General features: G+C 55.3%; 3 protein-coding genes across 5 annotated transcripts; all 3 read left to right on the forward strand.

Annotated features, from left to right (window-relative positions):
• The first annotated feature begins 217 nt into the window (after positions 1 to 217).
• Positions 218 to 7,321, forward strand: NAGLU (N-acetyl-alpha-glucosaminidase). 2 transcript variants are annotated; one of them, XM_036837346.1, is made up of 6 exons: positions 222 to 954; positions 1,804 to 1,951; positions 3,214 to 3,360; positions 3,546 to 3,631; positions 4,637 to 4,893; positions 5,877 to 7,321. In XM_036837346.1, exons 1-6 carry the CDS (start codon positions 569 to 571, stop codon positions 7,085 to 7,087), a joined length of 2,235 nt encoding a protein of 744 aa, XP_036693241.1. In that variant the 5' UTR covers positions 222 to 568; the 3' UTR covers positions 7,088 to 7,321. The 2 variants fall into 2 exon arrangements, with proteins under 2 accessions (XP_036693242.1, XP_036693241.1); XM_036837347.1 differs by lacking the exons at positions 1,804 to 1,951; positions 3,214 to 3,360; positions 3,546 to 3,631 and having other exon boundaries at positions 218 to 954.
• A 2,206-nt stretch (positions 7,322 to 9,527) lies between these two features.
• On the forward strand, positions 9,528 to 11,884 carry HSD17B1 (hydroxysteroid 17-beta dehydrogenase 1). The gene is made up of 6 exons (XM_036837348.1): positions 9,528 to 9,628; positions 9,738 to 9,905; positions 10,039 to 10,218; positions 10,386 to 10,479; positions 10,944 to 11,121; positions 11,210 to 11,884. Exons 1-6 carry the CDS (start codon positions 9,532 to 9,534, stop codon positions 11,447 to 11,449), a joined length of 957 nt encoding a protein of 318 aa, XP_036693243.1. The 5' UTR covers positions 9,528 to 9,531; the 3' UTR covers positions 11,450 to 11,884.
• A 7,462-nt stretch (positions 11,885 to 19,346) lies between these two features.
• COASY (Coenzyme A synthase) lies at positions 19,347 to 23,437 on the forward strand. Of its 2 annotated transcripts, XM_036838252.1 has the most exons (10): positions 19,347 to 19,442; positions 19,834 to 20,541; positions 21,100 to 21,314; positions 21,560 to 21,691; positions 21,835 to 22,024; positions 22,109 to 22,173; positions 22,365 to 22,449; positions 22,610 to 22,707; positions 22,796 to 22,942; positions 23,044 to 23,437. In XM_036838252.1, the coding sequence occupies exons 2-10, from the start codon at positions 19,845 to 19,847 to the stop codon at positions 23,101 to 23,103; spliced, it is 1,689 nt and encodes a 562-aa protein (XP_036694147.1). In that variant the 5' UTR covers positions 19,347 to 19,442; positions 19,834 to 19,844; the 3' UTR covers positions 23,104 to 23,437. The 2 variants fall into 2 exon arrangements, with proteins under 2 accessions (XP_036694147.1, XP_036694148.1); XM_036838253.1 differs by lacking the exons at positions 22,610 to 22,707; positions 23,044 to 23,437 and having other exon boundaries at positions 22,746 to 22,936.
• Positions 23,438 to 23,779: the final 342 nt, after the last annotated feature.

Raw genomic sequence — 23,779 nt, forward strand, 5'->3', positions numbered from 1 at the left:
CACTTGTACAGGAATTTTTTCCCATAAATACGTGCTGCAGTACTACATGGTCCGCGGATGCGGTACCCTGGATACAGGAGGGCTGACTGTAAAGTTATATTTTGGCTGCCAGAGGGTCGGCCCTCCTAACACACATGCAAAGTTTAAGGGTCAACTGCATAATGTAAATCTTTGTTTATATAAGTACTTGGTTTGTAGGTCTCCCCGGAAGAGGGGTGGCAGTGCCTGGTACAAAATCAACTTCAAATATTTATTGGATGGTCGGATGGACGGAAGGAAAGTGATCTGCATGTGAAAGCGCGTTGTACCTGAAGGAATTTGTGAAGGACTACGAGTCACATCCGGCCCCGGACTTTTGAAGTCACCAGAGTCACGCGCTCTTGCACCACGCGTGGTCAGAAAACACCCTCAGGAGCTGGTGTGGAACCCGGAAGCTGGTCTCTCAGCCGCCGGCCGGTGCTTTACCTTCAGTTCCGCGTGACTTGAGGTCCGCAGCTGATTGGACGCGGCCGTCACGCCCCTGATCCCGAGTCGCCATTGGTGCCCATTGGGCTGAGACCGCGGTACCATGGAGGCCGTGGCGGTGGCCGCGGCTCTGGGGTTCCTGCTCCTGACCGCGGCGGGGGGCTCGGCCGGGGACGAGGCCCGGGAAGCGGCGGCCGTGAGGGAGCTGCTGGCCCGGCTTCTGGGACCCGGGCCGGCGGCCGCCTTCTCTGTGTCGGTGGAGCGCGCCCTAGCGGCCGAGTCCGGCCTGGACACCTACCGCCTGAGCGGCGGCGGCGTCGGGGCGCGGGTGCGGGTGCTCGGCTCCACGGGCGTGGCCGCCGCCGCGGGGCTGCACCGCTACCTGCGCGACTTCTGCGGCTGCCACGTGGCCTGGTCGGGCTCTCAGCTGCGCTTGCCGCAGCCGCTGCCCGCGGTGCCGGAGGAACTGACCGAGGCCACGCCCAACAGGTACCGCGGCCGGACCGCGCCCCTCGGCTCCCGTGCAGCTCCCCGCCGCCTCCACTCCCCCGGGCGCCAGCCCAAGCTGAAGTCCCCGCCCCTCCCCACCCCCAGCGCCGGGCTGCCAGCAAGCGCTGGCCTTAGGGTCGCACGACCTGGCTTCAGACCCCAGGTCTGATTCTAAAAGCCTTGTATCTTTGAGCAAGTCACTTAGCCTCTCTGAGCCTCGGCTGGCTCATCTGAAAAATGGAAATAATGTCATCTACCGTGCAGTGGTGCCGCTTTGATGGTGAGGATTTGCACGGTGCGGGGTGTAGAATTTGTGGTGCATAATCGGTGATCGGTAAATGCCATTCCTTTCCTACCCCACCCCTCTCTTCGAAGATGCTTACTGAGGAATGACCCCCAGCCCTGTCACAGGCCTCTGTTCTAGCATTTGCCCCACTGCACCGAGGTGATGCATTCACACAGCTGCCTCCCCAATTAGACTGTGGGGAGAGGGATACCCCCCTTCAGGACAGGGGCCAACTTTGCCACATGGCACTTAAACACTGCACACAGAGTAGGAATGAAAACGGAATATGTTCTTCCAAATATCTGGGAGGCTAGGGAGCTGAGTGCTGGGCGCAGGTGGGTGGGCACCTCAGAAGCTCAAGCTCCACCTGGAGTGGATCCTGGAGTGAAGCAGTAGAGGCCACGTCTGGAGCCACTCCTTTCTGGGTTAGATCTGGGTGGTGTGGAGAGCTGTTCCAGGACCGGGCTGCCCTCCAAGTTCTTCCCCAGGCTGTGGACCCTCAGGGATGAGGGACATCCTTTTTGCCCCCAGGGCCACGCCCCAGCTCACGCCCCTGCCTGCAGGTACCGCTATTACCAGAACGTGTGCACACAAAGCTACTCCTTCGTGTGGTGGGACTGGGCCCGTTGGGAGCAGGAGATTGACTGGATGGCGCTGAACGGCATCAACCTGGCGCTGGCCTGGAGCGGCCAGGAGGCCATCTGGCAGCGGGTGCGTGCCCACCATACCCCAGGCATCCCGCCTCCCCCACATCAACGCAGTATCTGGCACACAGAGACTAGGGCTCCAGAAGCGCTGGTAGCAGGAGTGATGGCTCCAGCCTTCCAGCTTCCATGGTTGAGACAAACACACAGGAGCACTTACCCAGGGCTGGACCCCAGCACCCTACTGTAAACACTCTAAGAAGCCGGCCTCCCCTCTCTCCCCACCCCCATGTGGGTCAGTCAGCTGCTTCTGTGGATTCTGTCTCCTTAGCAGCTCTTGATCTGCCTTGTCCTCTCCATCCTTATCCATGGCCCCAGTTCAGGCTCTCATCCCCTCTGCCTGGACCCCAGTCTGCCAGAGCCTCTGAACAGCATCAACCAAAAAATAATGCAGGAGGCTGCAAATAAGAAGAGTTCATCTGGGGTCTTTACTAATTGTAATCTGGGAAACACGGGCTCGGGTAATCCTGAAAGAGTGTTCTGAGGAAGTAAAAGAGGGGCTAATTTTTTTTTTAAAGCCATGAGATTGTTAACTGCCTCGTGAGAATTGTGACTGACTCTGACGTTAGCTGGAAAATATTTGTTCATAAGGAATTGAGAGTTATTTTAGGGTAAGAGTCCAATAAGTATCTTGAATTTCTAGTAGGCTCTTTGGATAACTTGATCAGATCAAAAGGTCAGATTCCATCCAGTCTGAGACACGCAAAGTTACACTGCCTTAATGGCCTCCCAGCCATGAGAGCTTAAAGACCTCTCTAAGCAATATTTTCCTTTCAAAACAAGACTCCTGACTCTCCAAGTTCCACCAGAGTGTCCTTTCTGAATTGCAAATCTGGTGGAGACCTTCCACTATTAACACACTCAAGAGCTCCCCATCGCCTTCAGGCTTTTGCCGGCTTCGAGCTTCCATACCTGAGCCCTGAGCGCTCTGGCTGCACCTGGGGCTGCTTAAGCTCCCTGCAGAGCTGCCCTCACCCATCGTTCTAGCCCTCCTTGCTCCACGAAGCCTTCTAAGGCCCCTTCCACATTTTGGGGAGAACCCCTTTGTGCCTCACCTCACCCATGCAACAAGGGTGATGTATTCGCAAACTCACCTGGTCACGGATCTGTTTCTCCCGGACTTTGGGCTCCTCGCAGGCAGGGATCAGATTTTGTCTTAGTAACTCTAGGGTGCAGCCCAGAGAAGAGATGAATGTGTGTTTGTTGAGTGAATGGATCAATGAATAGAGATAAACGATTTACATGTGTGGGGCTCGGCCTCCTCCTCAGGTGTATCTGGCCTTGGGCCTGACCCAGACAGAGATCGATGAGTACTTCACTGGTCCTGCCTTCCTGGCCTGGGGGCGCATGGGCAACCTGCACACCTGGAGTGGCCCCCTGCCCCCCTCCTGGCACCTCAAGCAGCTTTACCTGCAGGTAAAAGGATGGGGAAGGGAAGGAGCAGAATTGGTGCTGGAGAGTCACAGGCCTGGGGTCGGGGGTGGTGTTTGGCCCACCCCGGGGCTCTTAACTGAACTGTGGGGACTCCATGTGCTCTGAGAGAGTGAAGGCCTCCCGCCTCGGGGGGCCGTGCTCACCGCCGCCCCTCCCGTTCCTCGCAGCATCGGATCCTTGACCGGATGCGCTCGTTTGGCATGATCCCCGTGTTGCCAGCGTTCGCAGGGCATGTCCCCAAGGCTCTCACAAGGTGATGCCCCCCTCACCCTCCATTCAGCTTAGAGAATTTATGTTCCCCTGCAAGACACGATTTAAAGAAAAACTTAAGCTCTGGATGTAGGCCTGGGCTTGATTCCTGGCTCTGTTACTGACTAGCTATGTGACCTTGGACAGATTACGTGACTGCTCTGTGCCTTAGTTTCCTCACTTGTAAAATGTATATATGGCTTGGCATGGAGTCTTAGCAAATGGCAGCTCTTAGTGATGGTAGGGGTGCACTGGTCTCCTCTGTCCTTCCTGCCCCTCTGTTCCTCTGTGCTACCCACCCATCCTCTCCTGCGGCTGGCAAAATTCTTCAAGGTCCAGCTGAGACCTCCTCTCCTTCAGGAAGCCTTGCGGGGGGGCCCCCAGCATCAGTTACCACCTCCCTCATGCACATGAGCACCTGGTTCCTGCCACTGTCAGCGCTCAGCACACGTGGCCGGCCTCACTGGCCACTCCTTGGCCTCCCCAACTGGACAGCAGGAACCTCATTTGTACATTCAGCCAATGTTTGTCAGGCTCTCCGGGGCTGCCCAACCAGGCCCTGTGCTGGGGCCTGGGGATGCAGCCACAAAGGTGCACAGAGGCCCTGCCCCCAGCGGGAGATACGTTGCCAGGGGGATACAATACAGTGATAAGGACAGGAATATATGTGGGCCCAATTCTCTGTCAAGGTCACTTCTGCTTGGGGAAGGGAGGGTGCAGCAAGGGCTCAGAGCAGAGGTGATGTCATTTGTTTCAGCCAGTGGGAGGGGGAGAGACAGCAAAAGCTTTCCAGACAGGTGAAACTTAAAGGATGTCGAGGAGAAGCCAGATGCATAAGCAGGGAGGGAGGAGGAAAGGGCTCCAGGCACAGGGCACGGTATGTGCAAAGGCACAGAGGCATGAACGACCCAGGAACTGCAGAAGTTAGTGAGGCTGGAGATGACTACTGTGTCAGCCTCCAGTAAATGTCTGAACTGTCACACACACACACACCCCCCCCCCCAACTAGGGTGTTCCCTCAGATCAATATCACCCAGATGGGCAGTTGGGGACATTTCAACTGCTCCTACTCCTGCTCCTTCCTCCTGGCTCCGGAAGACCCCCTATTCCCCATCGTGGGGAGCCTCTTCCTGCGGGAGCTGACCAAAGAGTTTGGCACGGATCACATCTATGGTGCCGATACTTTCAACGAGATGAAGCCACCGTCCTCGGAGCCCTCCTACCTGGCTGCAGCCACCGCCACTGTCTACCAGGCCATGATTGCAGGTTCGGTGCCAGGGGAGGTCGGAAAGGGGAGCCCCCCCAGACCCTCAGGGAGATGGGGGTGGCAGAGGTCAGTGGGGGGTGGGCGGAGGGACTGGGAATAATAACACCTCACAGTGACACACAGCACTTTACAGTTTACCAAGCATTTCTACACACACACATCATCTCATTTAATCACACGGTGGTTGAGAGGTGAGCTCTGGAGCCGGATACCCTGCTCCAACGCAGGCACTGCCACTTCCTGCCTGTGAGACTTGCGACGACTCACCTCCCTCCCAGTGCCTCAGCTACTTCATCTGCAAAATGGGCTACCTTATAAGTAGAATAATGCCTGGCCCAGAGTAAAGTGTCATTAAGTGCTAGCTATTGAAAATATTTAATTTGGTCTCTACCTCCATGCTGAAGTAGGTAACACAGGCCAGAGGTTAGGGGATGTGCCCCAAGCTGGTAGGTGCCCTTCTAGGTGCACAAATGTGAACCCAGCTCTCCTTCCTGCCACTTACAGGAGAAGGGCAGAGAGGGGCCAGGTCAGGAATGGCTTGGGAGGCCTCTGTGTCAGCCAGGAAGGAGCATAGGCTCAGGCTTTGAGCAGCAGTGCTCCAGGTGTGACCCGGGACCAGCAGCTTCAGAATCACCCTGGAGCCCTGGATGTGCAAATCTCAGCACCTCCCCTACCTCCTGAATCAGAATGACTGGGGCTGGGGCCCAACCCTCTGGGTAATTCTGATGCTCTGTAAAGCTTTATAGCACTACCCTGGCACTCCCAGTGGGAGGAGGAGGAGATGGGAAGGACGTGTGTTGTGGAATGCCCTTCTGGCCGCGGGGGGCAGGGGGGGGTGTGGGTTTCAGGGGAAGGAGTGTCCTGTGATAGAGTCATTTAACTTCTCTGGACCTCTGTTTCCTCATCTGTACAATGGGGTGAATGCTCTCCTGCCCCCTCTTCTCTTACCACCCTCTTTTCTGTCCCCACTGTCCCACCACAGTGGACCCTGACGCCGTATGGCTGCTCCAAGGCTGGCTCTTCCAGCACCAGCCCGAGTTCTGGGGGCCCGCCCAGGTGGGGGCCGTGCTGGGGGCCGTGCCCCGTGGCCGCCTCCTGGTTCTGGACCTGTTTGCTGAGAGCCAGCCCGTGTACGTCCGCACAGCCTCCTTCCAGGGCCAGCCCTTTATCTGGTGCATGCTGCATAACTTCGGGGGCAACCACGGCTTGTTTGGGGCCCTGGAGTCTGTGAACCGAGGCCCCACAGCCGCCCGCCTCTTCCCCAACTCCACCATGGTAGGCACGGGCATGGCCCCTGAGGGCATCGGCCAGAACGAGGTGGTCTACGCCCTCATGGCTGAGCTGGGCTGGCGGAAGGACCCAGTGGCAGATTTGGGGGCCTGGGTGGCGGGCTTTGCAGCCCGGCGGTACGGGGTCTCCCACGGGACCGCAGAGGCAGCGTGGAGGCTGCTTCTCAGGAGTGTCTACAACTGCTCTGGCGAGGGCTGCAGTGGACACAATCGCAGCCCGCTGGTCAGGCGGCCATCCCTACAGATGGCTACCGCTGTCTGGTACAACCGATCGGATGTACTGGAGGCGTGGCGGCTGCTGCTGGCAGCCACGCCTACCCTGGCCACCAGCCCGGCCTTCTGCTACGACCTGGTGGATGTCACTCGCCAGGCAGTCCAGGAGCTGGTCAGCTTGTACTACGAAGAGGCGAGGACCGCCTATCTGAACACGGAGCTGGTTCCCCTGATGAGGGCAGGAGGCGTCCTGGCCTATGAGCTCCTGCCCGCGCTGGACAAGGTGCTGGCTAGTGACAGCCACTTCCTGCTGGGCAGCTGGCTGGAGCGGGCCCGGGTGGCTGCCGTCAGTGAGACTGAGGCCCGCTTCTATGAGCAGAACAGCCGCTACCAGCTGACCCTGTGGGGGCCAGAGGGCAACATCCTAGACTACGCCAACAAGCAGCTAGCGGGACTGGTGGCCGACTACTACGCCCCCCGCTGGCGGCTCTTCATGGAGACACTGGTTGAGAGCCTGGTCCGAGGCATCCCCTTCCAACAGCACCAGTTTGACAAGAACGCCTTCCAGCTGGAACAGACCTTCGTCCTCAGCACAAGGAGGTATCCTAGCCAGCCCCAAGGAGACACAGTGGACCTGGCCAAGAAGCTCTTCCTCAAATATTACCCCCGGTGGGTGGCTGGTGCCTTGTGACAGATTAACCACGCTTGGGCCACGTTTTCCCCAAACTCCAGGCCTGGGCAGGTTCCCAGGGCCTGGGGCTAGGCAAGCATCACAGGAGTTCCCCAGGCCTGGGTGAAGGAATTCATGCTGATGGGATCAAGCACGGAAGGTTTGGAGGGAGCCGAGCCGCCTTCCTCCACCATCCCAAATGTGGGATCAAAGTACTGTTTTAATACAACTTAATAAACTGACGAATCACCTCGACCTGTGTGTCAGAATGTCAATGTCATGATGCCGGGGAGGACTCAGGGCTATAGCATGGACACTGGTGAGGTCAGGTCTCCCTGCTCCCTTACCTCAGCTTCCTCGGGTGTTTTGTTTGTTTGTTTCATTTCATCAGTTTTATTGGTCATATATCCAAAATTCATTATATAAATCTTTCAAAATAACTAGATATTACAAGAATATCTACAATTCAGCTCTGATTGCGCAAATACTTGACACAGGAAACCTCTTTTACAAATACTTATTTTTCTTATAAGAATACTTTAGTACAACATTGCTATATTTAAAATGGATAACCAACAAGGACCTACCATATAGCACAGGGAACTCTGCTCAATGTTATGTGTCAGCCTGGATGGAAGGGGAGTTTGAGGGAGAATGGATACATGCATAGATATGGCTGAGTAGCTTTGCTATGCATCTGAAACTATCACAACATTGTTAATCGGCTATGCTCCAATATAAAATAAAAAGTTTTTAAAAAAGAATAGTACAGAAAATAAGTCTCTATATATCTTACAGCAAATTTTATGCAGTTGTTTTTTTACCAATTCAACCATCATTTCAGGTTTCCTATCATAGCACATCCATCACATCCCATAAACCAAATTATAATCTGCTGCTGCTTCTCATTTTCATTTACCACTGAGAGTCACATTGTTAAGAGTTTTTAGGCTTCTTTTTCTAATCTTTCCTGATCTGAAAGAATTCATGTATTCAGGCTAGAAGAAGTAATTTAAACAACATTCCTTCTAAATCTAACTTGTATCGGGTTAATCACTGTGCTTGGTGAAGAATCTTTTCACTTTTCTCTTAGGCTAGACTGGCTAGTAGTTCACCCCTGCTGTATCAAGCAGAAGGGATAAAGTCCTAATATTCCTAAACGTTTCTAAACTGCAAAAACAAAACCCTAGAAACAAGAGTTAAATACAAATATTTAGAAAGCTAAAACATTTGCTAATGATGAGAAATAGAGAATACTTTTAGATTTGAGGTCTCTCCTAGGTTGAAGAAGACATAAAAGAAAGTATAAGGATGTGGCAGTAGTTTTATATTGATGAAATATTGAAAAACTGAAAAAAGTGAATCACTTAGGTCAGTGGTGTGGTGTTTCCATAGTGCCAGGAGATACAGGATCTTAGACTCTGTGGCTAGCTGAACTATTTGACATTCTTCGGATGCTGTGACTTTGAAATAGCCTAATAAATACCTTGGTCAGAACAAGTAATCATTTAGGCCAGGGTAACTTCACAGAATACTGACCATGTTTCCCTGAAGAGACAGGACACCTCCCCAGGGGAAACATTTAGCATTCGCTAAATGTATGTCCAGTTAGCAAAAGCTTGTCTTACTTTTCATGTAGCATGAATTAAAACCAAGAGCCTGGCAGCAGTCAAGTTCCTGAGTGCTCAGCTCCAATTATCCAATATTCTTTTTTAAAATTAATTAATTAATTAGTTTGCGGCACGCCGCAAGTGGGGGCTACTACTCGTTGCGGTGCGCGGGCTTCTCACTGCGGTGGCTTCCCTTGTTGCGGAGCATGGGTTCTAGGCGTGCGGGTTTCAGTAGTTGTGGCACGTGGGCTCTAGAGTGCAGGCTCAGTACTTGTGGCTCGCGGGCTCTAGAGTGCAGGCTCAGCAGTTGTGGCACACGGGCTTAGTTGCTCCGCGGCAGGTGGGATCTTCCCGGACCAGGGCTCGAACCCATGTCCCCTGCATTGGCAGGCGGATTCTTAACCACTGTGCCACCAGGGAAGCCCCCCTCAGTTTTAAACTAACCCCTGACCTTTGAACTGAGAACCCCCTTCCAAAACATTTACTTTCACACCCTCAGCAACAAACTTTGGCAACTATAATTGTCCCTGTGGGACAGAGGCTTGCCAGGCAAAGATCTGCCCAGGGCGCTCAGTGCCCACATGGGAGCCCACACCTCCTGTTTGCAAAGCTTCACCCTCCCTCTGACTAGCAACTTAAGAAGGGGTGTTTTAAGTAGTGGCCTCATCTCTGCCTTGACCTAGAGTAGGTTGGGGAGAGAAGGCCAGGGACCCACGGGAGGTCTCAGCCTTGAGATTGTGCTGCAGACATAACAAGGGGTGGGGACCCCGGCGGGCAGGGGCGGGGCGAAGCAGGTGATATCCATCCCAGAGACCAGCGCCCAGCAGTCCCGGGGCGCTCCCTACGCACAGCTCCATGGACCGCACCGTGGTGCTCATCACTGGCTGTTCCTCCGGCATTGGCCTACACCTGGCCCTGCGCCTGGCGTCCGACCCATCCCAGAGCTTCAAAGGTACATGAGGGGACTGGGGTGGAGAGACCAGCTCCTTCCTGGTCCAAGGGGGCCTAAGTAGGATTGTAAGCCCGAAATTCAGAGCCTCGTCCTCTCCCTGAACCTCCAGTGTACGCCACGCTGAGGGACCTGACGACACAGGGCCCACTTTGGGAGGCTGCCCGGTCCCGCGGGTGCCCTCCCGGCTCCCTGGAGATGTTGCAGCTGGACGTGAGGGACGCAGATTCCATAGCCGCTGCCCGGGCACGCGTGACCGAGGGCCGCGTGGACGTGCTGGGTGAGTCTCCCTGCAAGAGCCTTCCTCACCCTGTGTCCAAACCAAGACGTCCCGAGGCCCAGGGAGCACGAGGGGACAGGCGGGGAGGAGGGCCGTGCGTGAGGCGGGCGGAGTCCGGTCTCTCTCCCCGCAGTATGTAACGCAGGCCGGGGCCTGGTGGGGCCGCTGGAGGCACACGAGGAGGGCACCGTGGGCTCCGTGCTGGACGTGAACCTGACCGGGACCGTGCGGATGCTGCAGGCCTTCCTGCCGGACATGAAGCGGCGACGCTCGGGACGCATATTGGTGACCGGGAGCATGGGAGGCTTGATGGGTGAGTGGAAGCCGGGGAAGAACCAGAGGCGCGCAGGAGGCGGGGCTCAACGGGAGAGTCGGGGGTCTAATAAAAGGGGTGGGACCTGGTGAAACTGCCCCGGGCCCCTCCCGCTCCCCGCGGCTCCCCTCCCCGACGCGCCTCAGCAGCCTCCTGTCGCCTCCAAGCTCTTCCCTTCAACGCCGTTTACTGCGCCAGCAAGTTTGCAATCGAGGGTTTGTGCGAGAGTCTGGCGATTCTGCTGCAGCCCTTCGGGGTCCAGTGAGTCACCGCCCCGCCTCCGGGACCCTCTGAACCCTGACTTTGGGAACCCCAGCACCCTGTTTTGTTGGAACCGCTCTCAGGCGTTCTCCCTGGCCCCTCCTTAGTGCGGCTCCCGTTTGTTGTGTGCCAGGCACAGTACTGGGCGTTTGGCACCCGCCCTCTCACTCCACCTGCCGACCTAGCTGGTGAGGTGTCGGTATTGTTAGTGGGCAGCTCAGGCCCAGAGAGGTTCGGTGACTGGCCCAAGGTCACACAGCTGTAAGTGACCCAGCCAGGGTGGCATAATGACGCCAGAGCCTCTCTCACACCCTCCAAGGGACGTGGGGGCGCTTTTCCGGCAGTAAACCGCTTTCAAACGCTCGGGTTACCCTAAGCGCCCGCCAGCCGGGCGCAACCCCCCTCCGGCCCTCCCTCCCGGACTCGCATTCGGCCCCGCCCACTCGCCGCTCTCCCGCCGGCAGCTTGAGCCTCATCGAGTGCGGCCCGGTGCACACCGCCTTCCCCGAGAAGCTGGAGGGCGGCCTGGGCGGGGTGCTGGACCGCGCGGACGCCGAGACCCGCGACCTCTTCTCCCGCTACCTGAGCCACTCCGAGCAGATCTTTTTTGAGGCGGGGCAGGACCCGGAGGACGTGACCGAGGTGAGTGCCGGGCTGGACTGCGGGAGCGGGGGCAGCGCTCCGGTTCCCCAGCCCAGCCCCGGCCAGCGCGCCTCTCCCGCCGCTGCAGGTCTTCCTCCAGGCGCTGCGCGCCCCGCGCCCGGCCCTGCGCTACTTCACCACCGAGCGCTTCCTGCCCCTGATACAGCTGCGCTTCTCCGACCCCAGCGGCTGCAGTTATGTCGCTGCTGCGCACCAAGCAGTGTTCGGCGACCAGGCCGCCGAGGGCTCAGACGGCGCCGGGGCGGAGGCCGGAGCCGGAGAACTGGGGGCACCTGAGCTCGGAGCTCCTCTTGCCGCCCCGAAATAAAGGCCTGGTTCGCCGCTGTCTCCCGCGCTCTCCTTTGCGGCCCCGGGGTGTGCGGTTTGGGGATGAAAAGGGACTTTTCACTGCACCGCACTTGTGTGATCACTGGCGCGCGCGGCGGGTGGATGATCAGGAAAGAAGGTGTTAACCCAGGTTATAACTACGGAAACCGAGGTCCAGAAAGGGAAGGAGCTAGCCCAAGGTCACGCCTCAAGCGCGCCTCAGGGCAGGGAGAGTGGTCCCTGGATTCCCGAGGGGTGTCTGCAGCAGTAGGAGTTAGGTGGACTTGGGTGCGGGGAGAGTCGGCTTGTGACTTGGCTCCCACGAGTCATGGGACCTTAGGCAACGTCCTACCCTCTCCGAGTCCGTTTTCTTACCTGCAAAACGGGTATAATACCTATGTCGTGGATTGTGATAAGAATTAATTGAGATCATGCCCAAAAGTGCTGGTATAGAAGTCTTAATAGCAGGCCCTGACTATTATTATTACTACTAGTGGTATTACTATTGTAATTGTGTTCCCATGTGGAAGCCAGATGTGTAAGGAAGAAACAAGGCTAAATGAGCCAAAAGGAGACAGCCCCACTCACCCCCCTCCTTGCCCCCTGCCCTAAGACAACACTCAGCAGGAGAGATCCCACTCGCCCAGAAGCTGCCTCTCACCAGGGGGTCAAGCTGAGGCTCCAGATCTGCCCTGCGGTCCACGTCCTCCTTCCGGAAGCCAGCAGAAGGAGCTGGAGTGGCAGCAGCCACTTAAAGGGCCTGCAGGGTTGCAGAGCCAATCTCCCTCTAACTTGCTCTGAGGTTGGGTGCTGGAGGAGGGGTGGAGATAGAGACTAGGTGAGGGGGCTGCAGGCTGACGAAGGCAGTGGGGGTGCCGCAGGAGGGGCTTAGTAAAGAACATACATTAGCGGACTCATCAGGTACACAACACTCTGGATAATGGCACAGGTGCCTCCTTGCATGGCAGTAATAATGTCCGAAGGCATCCTGTTTTGGAGGACAGCTTTCTCATTAGAGACCTAAGGACGGGCTTTGTTGGTTATCATTTAAGGCTTGCTGGATGCAGTCAGTTAGTAAGGGCACCTGTGTGTGCTGTAACATTCCCCAGGCCAATGGAGGGAAACAAGACAGCGGCCAAATGACTGCAACAGTGGAAAACAGAACGTGCCCACCCGGCCTTGAGGAGAGGGAGGTGGCAGCTTTAGGCACTTGACCTGGTTGTGCATACCATACATGTTGGCTGGGGAGGCAACACTGTCAGTTGTGAGGATGGGGGCGGGGGCGGGGGCCACGTGGTGGGATATGCCAGGCCAGACCTTCACCTTCTCTCCTCTTTTTTTTTTTTTTTTGGCCGCATGGCTTGCGGAACCTTAATTCCTCAACCAGGGATGGAACCCATGCCCTCAGCAGTGAAAGCTCAAAGTCCTAACCACCGGACCACCAGGGAATTCCCACTTTCTCCCCTCTTTTAATGGTGCATGTTCCATTCCAAGTGTAGCATGTTTCAACAGCCAATCCCTCACTGGTTGGGAACTCCGGTGCATACCCCCAGACTCCTTCGGCAGTTGCTTCGGGCATTGTTTAGAACACATAGGTCATGATGTTACCGCATTAACCAAGTCACCATATTTCAAGGGCAATCAGGTATCCTTGGCAATATGCCATCCCACCCAGGCTTTACAGTGGCTGCTTTTTCAATGCACCCAATCTGCTGTATCTACTGAAGGGTCAGTTGCTAGGGCTTGTACCCTGGCTAGGGCATCAGCTTTCTGATTGCCAGGGGATGTCAGTGCCTTATGAGCCAGGATGTGGAAGACAGTGAGGACTGCCTCAGACTCTTGCAGATGAACTCAAATGTCTTTTCACACATCTTGTACAACGGCTGATTTCTGGATCATCCATCTCTCAGCTTCCCTTTGTCCAAGCCATAGGGTTAATCCCTTTAGAACAGCCCAACTGTTCTGAGTTCAGCCCATTGGCTGCTGCAGTTCGTTCCTGTTTCCATCCAGATGGTGTCAGTGTTGGGCAGAATAGCAACTGCAGTCCATGTGGGTGGGTTGCCCCGACTAGACCCAACTGTATACCAGGCATCAGCGGGGATCCCTGCCCCCACTCCGCCTCTCTACAGGCTGCAGGGGCCACCCCAGGTACAGAGGCAGGGGAATTTGGAGGATCTAGATACTCTTCAGGGCCTAGTAGCACTTGAATTTCTAGAGACAGTGGGCTGGCAGGCAGGGTGCCCCTCTGTTGCAATTGGGCCACTTAGTCAACGTGGGGGTTGAGCCATGGCAGAGGTGGGTCCATAGAACGGAGTCTCAACCCCGCCCTTGATAGGAAGGGACGTTCTTACCATGATATGCTGTTCTTTCGTGAGAGGCTATAGCTGGTGGGGTGTTCTGTGTACGTTGCTAGGAGTATGAGGGGTGCATTGGGGTTTCTGTCCCCCCCCCCCAGAGCTGGGACCAAAATCCTAAGGGTGCTCTCCTCTCCTTCTGTTGTCTCTGCCACAGTGTGTTCCAGAGTCACAGACACATCTAACTTAAACGGTTGCCCTGCTTGGGAGGTGCCCAGAGCTGCCATCTGCTTCACTAGTATTTTTTCCATCTCAAAGGCAGCTTGCTGCCCTGATCCCCAGTTCCACGTGTGCCTTCTCTTCATCAGGCGGCATAAGGGATGGAGGCACTGTGCCAGGGGGGGAATAAAAGTCCCCCCAAACCCCAAAATCCCTGCAAAAGCTTGCACCTCTTTCTTTTATTTTAAATATAAATTTATTTATTTATTTACTTATTTTTGGCTGCGTTGGGTCTTCGTTGCTGCATGGGGGCTTTCTCTAGTTGCAGAGAGCGGGGGCTACTCTTCGTTGCAGTGCGCAGGCTTCTCATTGTGGTGGCTTCTCTTGTTGTGGAGCATGAGCTCTAGGCGCGCAGGCTTCAGTAGTTGTGGCAGGCAGGCTCAGTAGTTGTGGCTCGCGGGCTCTAGAGCGCAGGCTCAGTAGTTGTGGTGCACGGGCTTAGTTGCTCCGCGGCATGTGGGCTATTCCCGGACCAGGGCTCGAACCCGTGTCCCCTGCATTGGCAGGCGGACTCTTAACCACTGCGCCACCAGGGAACTCCCGCTTGCACCTCTTTCATATTCTTAGGGGTTGGATAGGCTTGTACCTTATCAATCACAGCTTCTGGAACAATGCGTGTCTTACCCCACCAAACAACTCCCCCAAACTTTACGGGGGTGCCTGGGCCTTGAATTTTCTGAGGGCTCACCACCCATCCTCGTCCTCACAGATGTTCCAGCAAAGTCTGCAGAAGGTCCTGCAGCAGAGGCAAGTCTTCACATGTTAACATCACCTCATCAATGTAATGAGCCCATTTTACTGATGTGGGGAAGGAGAATAGGGACAGGTCTTAGGCTACCATCCCATGATATGTGGTGGGGCTGTGCAGGTGGCCTTGAGGAAGCACTTGGAAGGTCCATTGTTGCTCCTCCCACATGAAGGCAAATTGATGTTGTGACTCAGTGGCCAGGTGTAGACTGAAAAAAGCATTCACTAAGTCATGGTACGTTCCTAGGACGGCGGCCAAGGTATAGAAGACGGTGGCACTGTTGGGCACAGACACATGGATGGGGGCTTGTTCAACTCTCCGTAGTCCACGGTTATCCGCCATGAGCCATCTGGCTTTTTTACCAGCCATACCAGGCTGTTGAACGTACTATGGGCAGAACGTACCATTCCCACTCAGTGCAGTTCTGGAATAGTTTCTTCTATTTCCTTAAGCCCCACCCACCCAGGCAATTTATATTGTTTGACAATTTCCACTCTTCCCCGGGGGTGGCAGGCTTACCGTTCCCAGTTGGTGTTCCCCTCATCACTGGTTTGATTACTCTAACCCAGAGGCAGATTCGCAGACATAGGTTTGCAGAGCTTGACCTTGTAGGATATCAATGCCCACTATATTCTCTGGTATTAGAGTGATAAAACTCTCATATTCTCCCTAGAAAAATGGTGCAGATGAACCGGTCTGCAGGGCAGAAATAGAGACACAGATGTAGAGCACAAACGTATGGACACCAAGGGGGGGAAGTGGTGGGGGAGGTGGTGGTGGGATGAATTGGGAGATTAGGATTGACATGTATACACTAATATGTATAAAATGGATAACTAATAAGAACCTGCTGTATAAAAAATAAAATAAAATTCAAAAAAATATCTCATATTCTCGGGGTGTGGAGGGGCAGGGAGAACACGCAATTTGCTGTATGAAAAGGACCTTCCTGACTATAACCATTTGCGCTCTATAATTCAGTGGCGCTGAGGGGGCCAGAAAACTTCTGAGGGTGACCGTGTATTACAGTACATCTGGGGAAATTCCCTGGTGGTCCAGTGGTTAGGACTCGGTGCTTTCACTGCTGTGGCCCGGGTTCAATGATAAGTTGGAGACATTACTGTGCGGTTTACAAAGCTAGCAGCTCGAGAGCTGCTTCAAATTAAGGTCCAAACGCTTTTGACAAAGCCCGACTGGACGCTAAGAGGTGGAATCCCCAGGAAAGTGAAGAGAGGGAAGGGGAGGGTGTGGAACTAAGATCCAGCAAGCTGTGCGGCACAGCCAAAAAAAAAAAAGGAAGGAAGAAAAAAAAGAAATTAGAGTACATCCGGCTCCAGTATCCACCAGAGCTGTACTTTTTTTAAAAAAAAAAAAATTTATTTATTTATTTGGCTGCACCGGGTCTTAGTTGTGGTATGCAGGGTCTAGCTCCCTGACCAGGGATCGAACCTGGGCCCCCTGCATTGGGAGCGTGGAGTCTTAATCACTGGACCACAGGGAAGTCCCCAGAGCTGTCACCTTTTGTTTATTTCTGGAAGGTCAACCAGTAGTGAGCTCCACAGGAGGCCTCCGATTGCCTCCAGTGGGCCTCACCTGGAAGCAGTCTTGCCCTGCATCCTATAACCTGGGCACGTGGAAAGCACCCACCTCAAACAGGAGAATCCCTGAGGCCTCTGCTGGAGCGGGCAGGGCGTCAGGGATGGTAGGGCCAAGTGGGCAGTTCTGAAATGTTATGCAGGTTTTAAGGCTTTCCACAGGCCAACCAACACAGCACTGGATGGCCGATGTATCTTTTCAGTTGCGTTCCCAGCAGCAATGAGGTCAAACCACATTTGTTTCCGGGTTACTTTAACCAAACCCTTTACAGCCCTTCAGGATAGCCTTTTGGCTTTTCGAGCTCCCTCTCTGTCTTGGGTCTTTCCTGCAGGCCAGTATGTAACTGTTCCTGGGATTTGTTGGTTTCCTCTAGGTCAGCAATGGATTGCCCAACATCACGAATGTCTTGTCCCGCAACTGGGCTCAGCGTGGATATTAGTGTCCCATACCAGGTGATGGGGGCGGACTGGAGTATCTTGGCTTTCATTCCTGCAGTGAATGTGGCCTGATCAGGCCCTTCAAAGATAGGAGCATAGATGGCCTGTCTCATTCTCAACTCCCTAAGGAGTTGTTGCACCTCCTCTATAGACTTCCAGGGTCCCACATGCCCAGGGAGACCCCCCATATTGGGACAAGTCTCCCTGCAGGTTAGAATAATCCAATCTATAAGGAAGTGAGGACCTCGAGCCCCCAAGTCCTATGCAGATGCTTCAGGAGGGCAGGCTGTGTGGTGATGTTGCTCATTTTCTCTGCCTCCTGCCCAACCAGGGAAATCATCCCCACGCCCCCCAACCCCATAGCCACACTAACCATGCTTGGATACTTTCCCTGGCCTTTTGCTGGAATTTGGCAGCTGTATCACTAATCTCAGTGGATGTTTATTCTCTCATCATGAACGTTTCCTGAATGGGGGCTGCCCCGCTGGCTGGGCTGGTCATCGCCTGGTTTTTGTTTTCTTCTGCATAGGGGTCCTGTGGCGTGGGGTGTTTCGTGTGTTTTACTGTCAATCACAACACCCTCCCCTTCCCTCTCTTCACTTTCCTGGGGATTCCACCGCTTAGCGTCCAGTCGGGCTTTGTCAAAAGCATTTGGACCTTAATTTGAGGCAGCTCTCGAGCTGCTAGCTTTGTAAACTGCACAGTAATGTCTCCAATTTATCATCCCGCTGCCCCACCCCGCCTGCCAGCCCCGAAGTGAGCAGAACAGTGGACACTGCACGTCCTTCTCTAGCCTCAGCTCTTCTTCCAGGTTTCCAACTTGAGTTTCAGCCTCTAGTTGGGCATCAGTGGCCAGCCCACCCTGCAGACATTCATCTCCCGTCTTCGCCGCGGTTCGCCCTGCACAGTTCCTCAAACAAGCACATTAGACCAGCCTGCGTTTCCCAAGATTGCCCATGCAGGTGCCTCTTTCCCAAGGCCCATTTCTTCGGTCTCCTGGCAGCCTTGCCAATGTTGATTTGTAAACTGGCCCCATACACGGAGGGCAAAGAGAGACTGAAGAGAGAGACAGCCACTCCAGATTGGTAGGTGGCAGGTTTAATAAGCAAGGGAACTTACGTACGAGGCTTGTCCTGGGCAGTGCTAGAAGAGTAGATCTCTGCACCTGCCCACCAGAATCTTCAAGTTTCTACAGAGGCCTTAACTGGGTTCAGTCACGTAAACCATCCAGTTGGTCACAACAACACATTGCCCTCTCAAGTCTGTGTCCTTGAAACAGCTCTCACTGTGGGAATCGTGGGCAGACTACATTCCAAGGACACGGAAGGGGTGAGCAGCCTCTGACTGCCTGTGTCCAGCTCAAGGGTCAACTGGCAGTCACGTCCTCCAGATGACCTCCTCCAACAACGTCTCCGTAGGCATGCGAGACTGTGTGTCCAAATGTTTCAGGGAATTTCCTGACCGTCTTCGCGGTTTGCTTCTTCAACTGGTCCTCTCTTTAAAACCCAACTTAAGATGTCTTCGCAAGAATCCTGGTCTCAAGGCCTTTGTGGCACTAAAACTCTTCCATCCTTGACTCCAGGACCAAATGCAGGTTCTGTGGAGCCAGAGGCTTATACGCTTTGGGAGACCTCTTTAGGAATACAAAAACCACAAAATTAAGTATGAAAGTGAGCATTTATTTAGTTTGGGAAAAGAAACTACAGCACATTACTGTAGTGGAATCCTGGACATTGGTTTCCCTCCTTTTTGAGATCGTCCTGGATAATTTACCTGAAATGTTTCCTGATGGCAACCTGGCTTTGTCCTCCCACCGAGACTACCAATTCCAGCCTCTCCAGCACTCATTAGCTTCACGTTAAACCCTAGGCACTAAGTCCCACCCCTCTCCCACCCACCCCCGCCGCCCCCTTTTCTCCCGTCCATAGGGACCATTCTCTGGCAGCTCTACTGAGCTCACACGCAGAGCTCTCCTCCTCTTCCTCTCTCTCCGTAAAAAACTGTCATATCACTGGTTCTGGGTGATGTGGAGAGCACTGCACAGGAGCCAGGACACATGGCCTCTATCCTTACCTCCCCAGATGTCCCTGGAACACACAGGGCGTCAATTTTTCCATCTGTGAAATGGGGGCTTGGACAGAATTGTCCTGTGACCTCCCACATGAGGCTCCTCAGACTGGGAGGGCGTCAGGAGGGCTCTGGGGACGCCGAGCCCTAATTTAAGTGCTACCCTACGACCCCCACCTCCGTCCCCGCGATTTACACAGGTGTTAGTTCCGCCTTTGCCGCTGTCTCCTGAGGGACCTGGCTGAAGCCAATCTCTTCTCTCAGAGTCTGAAGGGCACCCGTGAAACGGGCTTTCAAGTCCGCCTTGCCCTACTCGGCTCAGGTCCCGTGACGCTCGGTTTTGGAAATAAGTTTCCGCGGATCTCCCTAAGCCCCCGACCTCTGCTCCTTAGCAATGCAGGCGCCCCACTCCATGAGAAATCTCGCGAGAATCCCTAGCCGAACCGAAGTTGAGATGTTTGGCCTTTCTCAGGTTCCGTAGCTCGGAGTCGCAGCACCGGAACTAATGTTAACTGGTCGCGGCTGGGGAAGCCTTCGCGGTGGTGCAAGCGGAACCAAGGCCAGGAGGTCTCAGTAAGTAGGACCCGAGCCTGAGCGTCCCCCTTTAGTACCCTCCTCCGATTCCTTGAAGATCCTGGTGCCGCTCAGCAAGAGCGCCCAGGATTTCTGGATCCCCAGCTTTATGACTCAGGGACTCCTGCCGAGTTTTCCCCTCCCAGGATTTCGATGCAATTCAGTGAATTCACCGCTGCCTCTGAGAAATGATAAAACCGAGATTTAGAGCACAGGCCCGAGGCGCCGTTTGCCAGGTCCTGTCCCCTCCCCCGGGTTCCTCTCGATCCGCACTGGGAACGCCATCCCTGCTCCAGGTCTCCCTCTCTGGGGTCCGAGTCCCCCCTACAGTCTTCGGCCTCAGACACATACCACTCAGTCACCCTCGCCTCGTCTCCCTGACTGTCCGCAGGCCTGGGCAGCATGGCCGTATTCCGGTCGGGCCTCCTGGTGTTGACAACGCCGCTGACCTCCCTGGCCCCTCGCCTGGCCCCCATCCTGACCTCGGCGGCCCGGTTGGTGAATCACACGCTTTATGTACACCTGCAACCGGGCATGAGCCTGGGGGGCCCGGCTCAGCCCCAGTCCAGCCCCGTGCAGGCCACGTTTGAAGTTATCGATTTCATCACGCACCTCTACGCTGGCGCCGACGTCCACAGGCACCTGGACGTTAGAATTCTGCTGACCAATATCCGAACCAGGAGCTTTCTCCCTCCCCTGACCAGCTCAGTCCAGAACCTGGCCCACCCGCCGGAAGTGGTGCTGACCGATTTCCAGACCCTGGATGGAAGCCAGTACAACCCAGCCAAGCAACAGCTAGAGCGTTATGCTACCAGTTGTTACAGCTGTTGTCCGCAACTGTCTTCGGTGCTGCTATACCCCGATTATGGGCCTGGAGTTCTGCCCGTGGGGTCCCTGGACGTCCCCTTACCCTCCACCATCAGCCCAACCTCCCCCGTGGGCAGGTCTGCCAAGCAGCCAGTGCGTGGCCACCAGCGCGGTGCTGTGGGTGGCACCTTTGACCGCCTGCACAATGCCCACAAGGTGTTGCTCAGCGTCGCATGCCTCCTGGCTCAGGAGCAGCTTGTGGTGGGAGTAGCAGACAAAGACCTGTTGAAGAGTGAGTGAGACTGAGTTAGGGCAGTCTTACCCTCCCCCCAGGCCAAGACTGAGGAAGGGTGGGGCCATCCGTTACTTCCCACCCCTCCCAAATGTCACAGAGCCTGGCACTCAGTTGGCACTGAGGGAATTTTGTTATATGAATAAATGCAGCTTTCTAGGTGTGTGGTCTAGTCACCATTCAATCAGGATCCCCCAAATATGTAGCCAAGGAACCTGCACTTTTAAGCATATTCTCCAGGTGATGAATCCTAAAGTTTGAGTCCCTGGGAATAAATGGATGAGTAAGTTGTAGGTAGCAGTGCCATAGGCAGTCAGAGGAGCCTCTCAGAATTCTCTGGCTCTTGGAATTCTCCATCTGACTCTGATGCCTCCTGACACTGCTAGTTCTCTGCACACGTGCCAGCCCTTGCAGCACTATTGTGCTTGCCTGCTGCCTCCTCATAGCTCCCAGCTCCCCTCTGGAGATAGGATGCTTAGGGACACTCTCCCCTAAACTGGCCCACACTCTTCCTCCCCAGTAAAAAGATCTCACTGTTCTTCCGGGCTCCTTCCCCAGGCAAGTTGCTCCCTGAGCTGCTCCAACCGTACGCAGAACGCGTGGAACATCTGAGTGAGTTCCTGGTGGACATCAAGCCCTCCTTGACTTTTGATATCATCCCCCTGCTGGACCCCTATGGGCCCGCTGGCTCTGACCCCTCTCTGGAGTTCCTGGTGGTCAGCGAGGAGACCTATCGTGGGGGGATGGCCGTCAACCGCTTCCGCCTTGAGAATGTAACCCCTGAGGGAGACTGGCAGAGGGAGTGGATGGGGATGGGGAAGGCCACTGGGGGCTGTTGGAAGTACATGACCCCAGAGGAGGGAAGAGAGGGCTCAAGGTGGCGGGAAGAGGCAAGGAGGAACTTCCCAGCTTGCCCTCCGAGGCAAGCTTTACCTCTGGGTAGGCAAGGAAGGATAAGGCGATAGATCTGTCCTCATCTCACTCCTCCTTCTCTCTCCTCACTCTTCCTTTGCCTCAGGACCTGGAGGAGCTCACCTTGTACCAGATCCAGCTGCTGAAGGACCTAAACCACAAGGAAAACGAAGAGGACAAAGTCAGCTCCTCCAGCTTCCGCCAACAAATGCTGGGAAACCTGCTCCGGCCTCCACACGTAAGCCTAACTCACCCGCCTCCCACCCCTTCCCCCGGCATGGGTGGGCTGGGAATGCTGGAGAGGAGAGACTGAAGGGTTCAGCCTCAAACCTGAGTCTGGGGACCCTAGTAACTGTGAGGTTCCCTCTTATCTACCCGTAGAAGAGGCCAGAGCTCCCCCCAGGTTTCTACGTGATTGGGCTGACGGGCATCAGTGGCTCTGGGAAGAGCTCAGTAGCTCAGCGGCTGAAGGGCCTGGGGGCATATGTTATCGACAGTGACCACCTGGGCCACCGGGCCTATGCCCCGGGCGGTCCTGCCTACCAGCCGGTTGTGGAAGCCTTCGGAACAGGTAATAACTGGGGAGGGCTGGAGGTGGCCTGAAGTGAGGAGGTGGCCTGGCCTCCTTGCCCAATCCTCTGTCTCTGTCATCCAGATATTCTCCATAAAGATGGCATTATCAACAGGAAGGTCCTAGGGAGCCGGGTGTTTGGGAACAAGGTAAACACACACCTCTCCAAGGGCTCTGCAGCTGCTACTAGACCCAGAGGTTGGGACCCAGTGGACCTCTCTGGTCTGGCCCAGAATGCCAGTTTCCACTCAACTGTTCCTAACTACCTCCTCCCTCGGGCTGGCTCCGTCTCCTCCGGGGGAGGGTAAACTCTGCCCACCCCTTCCATTCCCTTTCTCAGAAGCAGCTGAAGATACTCACGGACATTATGTGGCCAGTTATCGCAAAGCTGGCCAGAGAGGAAATGGAGCAGGCTGTGGCTGAGGGTGAGTGAGCAGCCCAAGGGAACAGCTGAGCAGAATCTCCCCCGGGAGCTTCCCCACCCTAAATCAGACCATCCACTTTCCCTGGGATTGTGTTTCCTTGGCTCTCTGACTGGTAGCAAGTGGCAAGGTGCTGCTGGTAGTGACTGGGGTCTCCCCACAGGAAAGCATGTGTGCGTGATTGATGCCGCCATGCTGCTTGAAGCAGGCTGGCAGAACATGGTCCATGAGGTGTGGACTGTTGTCATCCCTGAGACTGAGGTATCTGGATCCCATCCCCCACTCTATCCCCATTGTAGCCCGCATCCTGCTCTGAACCAGTGGGCTGATGAATGCCTTGTCTGCCCAGGCTGTACGACGCATTGTGGAGAGGGATGGCCTGAGTGAGGATGCGGCTCACAGCCGGCTGCAGAGCCAGATGAGTGGGCAGCAGCTTGTGGACCAGAGCCACGTGGTGCTGAGCACCTTGTGGGAGCCACATGTCACCCAGTGCCAGGTTGGTGCCCAGGGAAAGGCTGGGTTGTGGGGAGGGAGTCTCCAGTGGATGCTTGTATGACCCTGTCCTCTTTTCTTCCCAACATTCTGGCCTGTCCAAAGGTGGAGAAAGCCTGGGCCCTCCTGCAGAAGCGCATCTCCGAGGCACCATCAGGCCCATGACTGACAATGAGTTCTCTGTGGGGCCAAACTGACCCCTGGAGCTGACAAGAGATCCAGTGATGACGGCGAATTGGGGCCTTGAAGCTCACCCTAGTTTGGGCCTAGAGGGCTCTGTGCTAAGCTGGGCAGGGCAGGGCTGGGCCTGCTGGACACAGGAAGCCTACCCAGCTTGCCAGTGTCTGGCCAACACTGAGAATGTGGCTCATGGGGGAGCAGGCCCCCTAGCGTTGTTCCATCCTCGCTCTTGCCCACACGTCTGTGGCACCCATGGTGGGCTGGGGCCGGGGCAAACACTGAAACTTGTTACAGAATTAAAGGTGAATGTTGCCAGGTGCTGCCTGTATGGTGTTTACTTCCTGCTCCAATGCCTCTGGGTATCTTTGCGACCCTTTAGCCACAAGTGCAGGGCCCAGGCCTGAGCTGGAAGCCAGGAATGCAGTGGTTAAGAGCGTGGCTTTTGAAGCTAGCCAGACTGAGACCAGTCTTGGCCCTATCACTGACTAGCTGTTTGCTTTTGGATACGTTATGTACTTTGTAGGTACCTCAGTTTGCTTAGCTTACAAAGTAGCATGACTTGGCTAACAGGCTCTTTGAAAGCGTCAATTCCACAACTATCCTGCCAGACTCTGGGCTGGGCGTTGGAGGAGCATCATGCAACAAGCCACGCGGGGCCTCT

Source organism: Balaenoptera musculus, chromosome 20 (assembly GCF_009873245.2).
Source record: "Balaenoptera musculus isolate JJ_BM4_2016_0621 chromosome 20, mBalMus1.pri.v3, whole genome shotgun sequence".
NCBI lineage: Eukaryota > Metazoa > Chordata > Mammalia > Artiodactyla > Balaenopteridae > Balaenoptera > Balaenoptera musculus.

Bases quoted from the DNA above. Each gene is read 5' to 3' on its own strand.
- HSD17B1 (XM_036837348.1), top strand. From the start codon at position 9,532: ATGGACCGCACCGTGGTGCTCATCACTGGCTGTTCCTCCGGCATTGGC. The intron at 9,629-9,737 runs GTACATGAGGGG...CTGAACCTCCAG, and splicing joins CCCATCCCAGAGCTTCAAAG to TGTACGCCACGCTGAGGGAC. The intron at 11,122-11,209 runs GTGAGTGCCGGG...CCGCCGCTGCAG, and splicing joins ACCCGGAGGACGTGACCGAG to GTCTTCCTCCAGGCGCTGCG.
- COASY (XM_036838252.1), top strand. From the start codon at position 19,845: ATGGCCGTATTCCGGTCGGGCCTCCTGGTGTTGACAACGCCGCTGACC. The intron at 21,315-21,559 runs GTAACCCCTGAG...CCTTTGCCTCAG, and splicing joins ACCGCTTCCGCCTTGAGAAT to GACCTGGAGGAGCTCACCTT. The intron at 21,692-21,834 runs GTAAGCCTAACT...ATCTACCCGTAG, and splicing joins ACCTGCTCCGGCCTCCACAC to AAGAGGCCAGAGCTCCCCCC.
- NAGLU (XM_036837346.1), top strand. From the start codon at position 569: ATGGAGGCCGTGGCGGTGGCCGCGGCTCTGGGGTTCCTGCTCCTGACC. The intron at 955-1,803 runs GTACCGCGGCCG...CCCTGCCTGCAG, and splicing joins ACCGAGGCCACGCCCAACAG to GTACCGCTATTACCAGAACG. The intron at 1,952-3,213 runs GTGCGTGCCCAC...CCTCCTCCTCAG, and splicing joins AGGAGGCCATCTGGCAGCGG to GTGTATCTGGCCTTGGGCCT.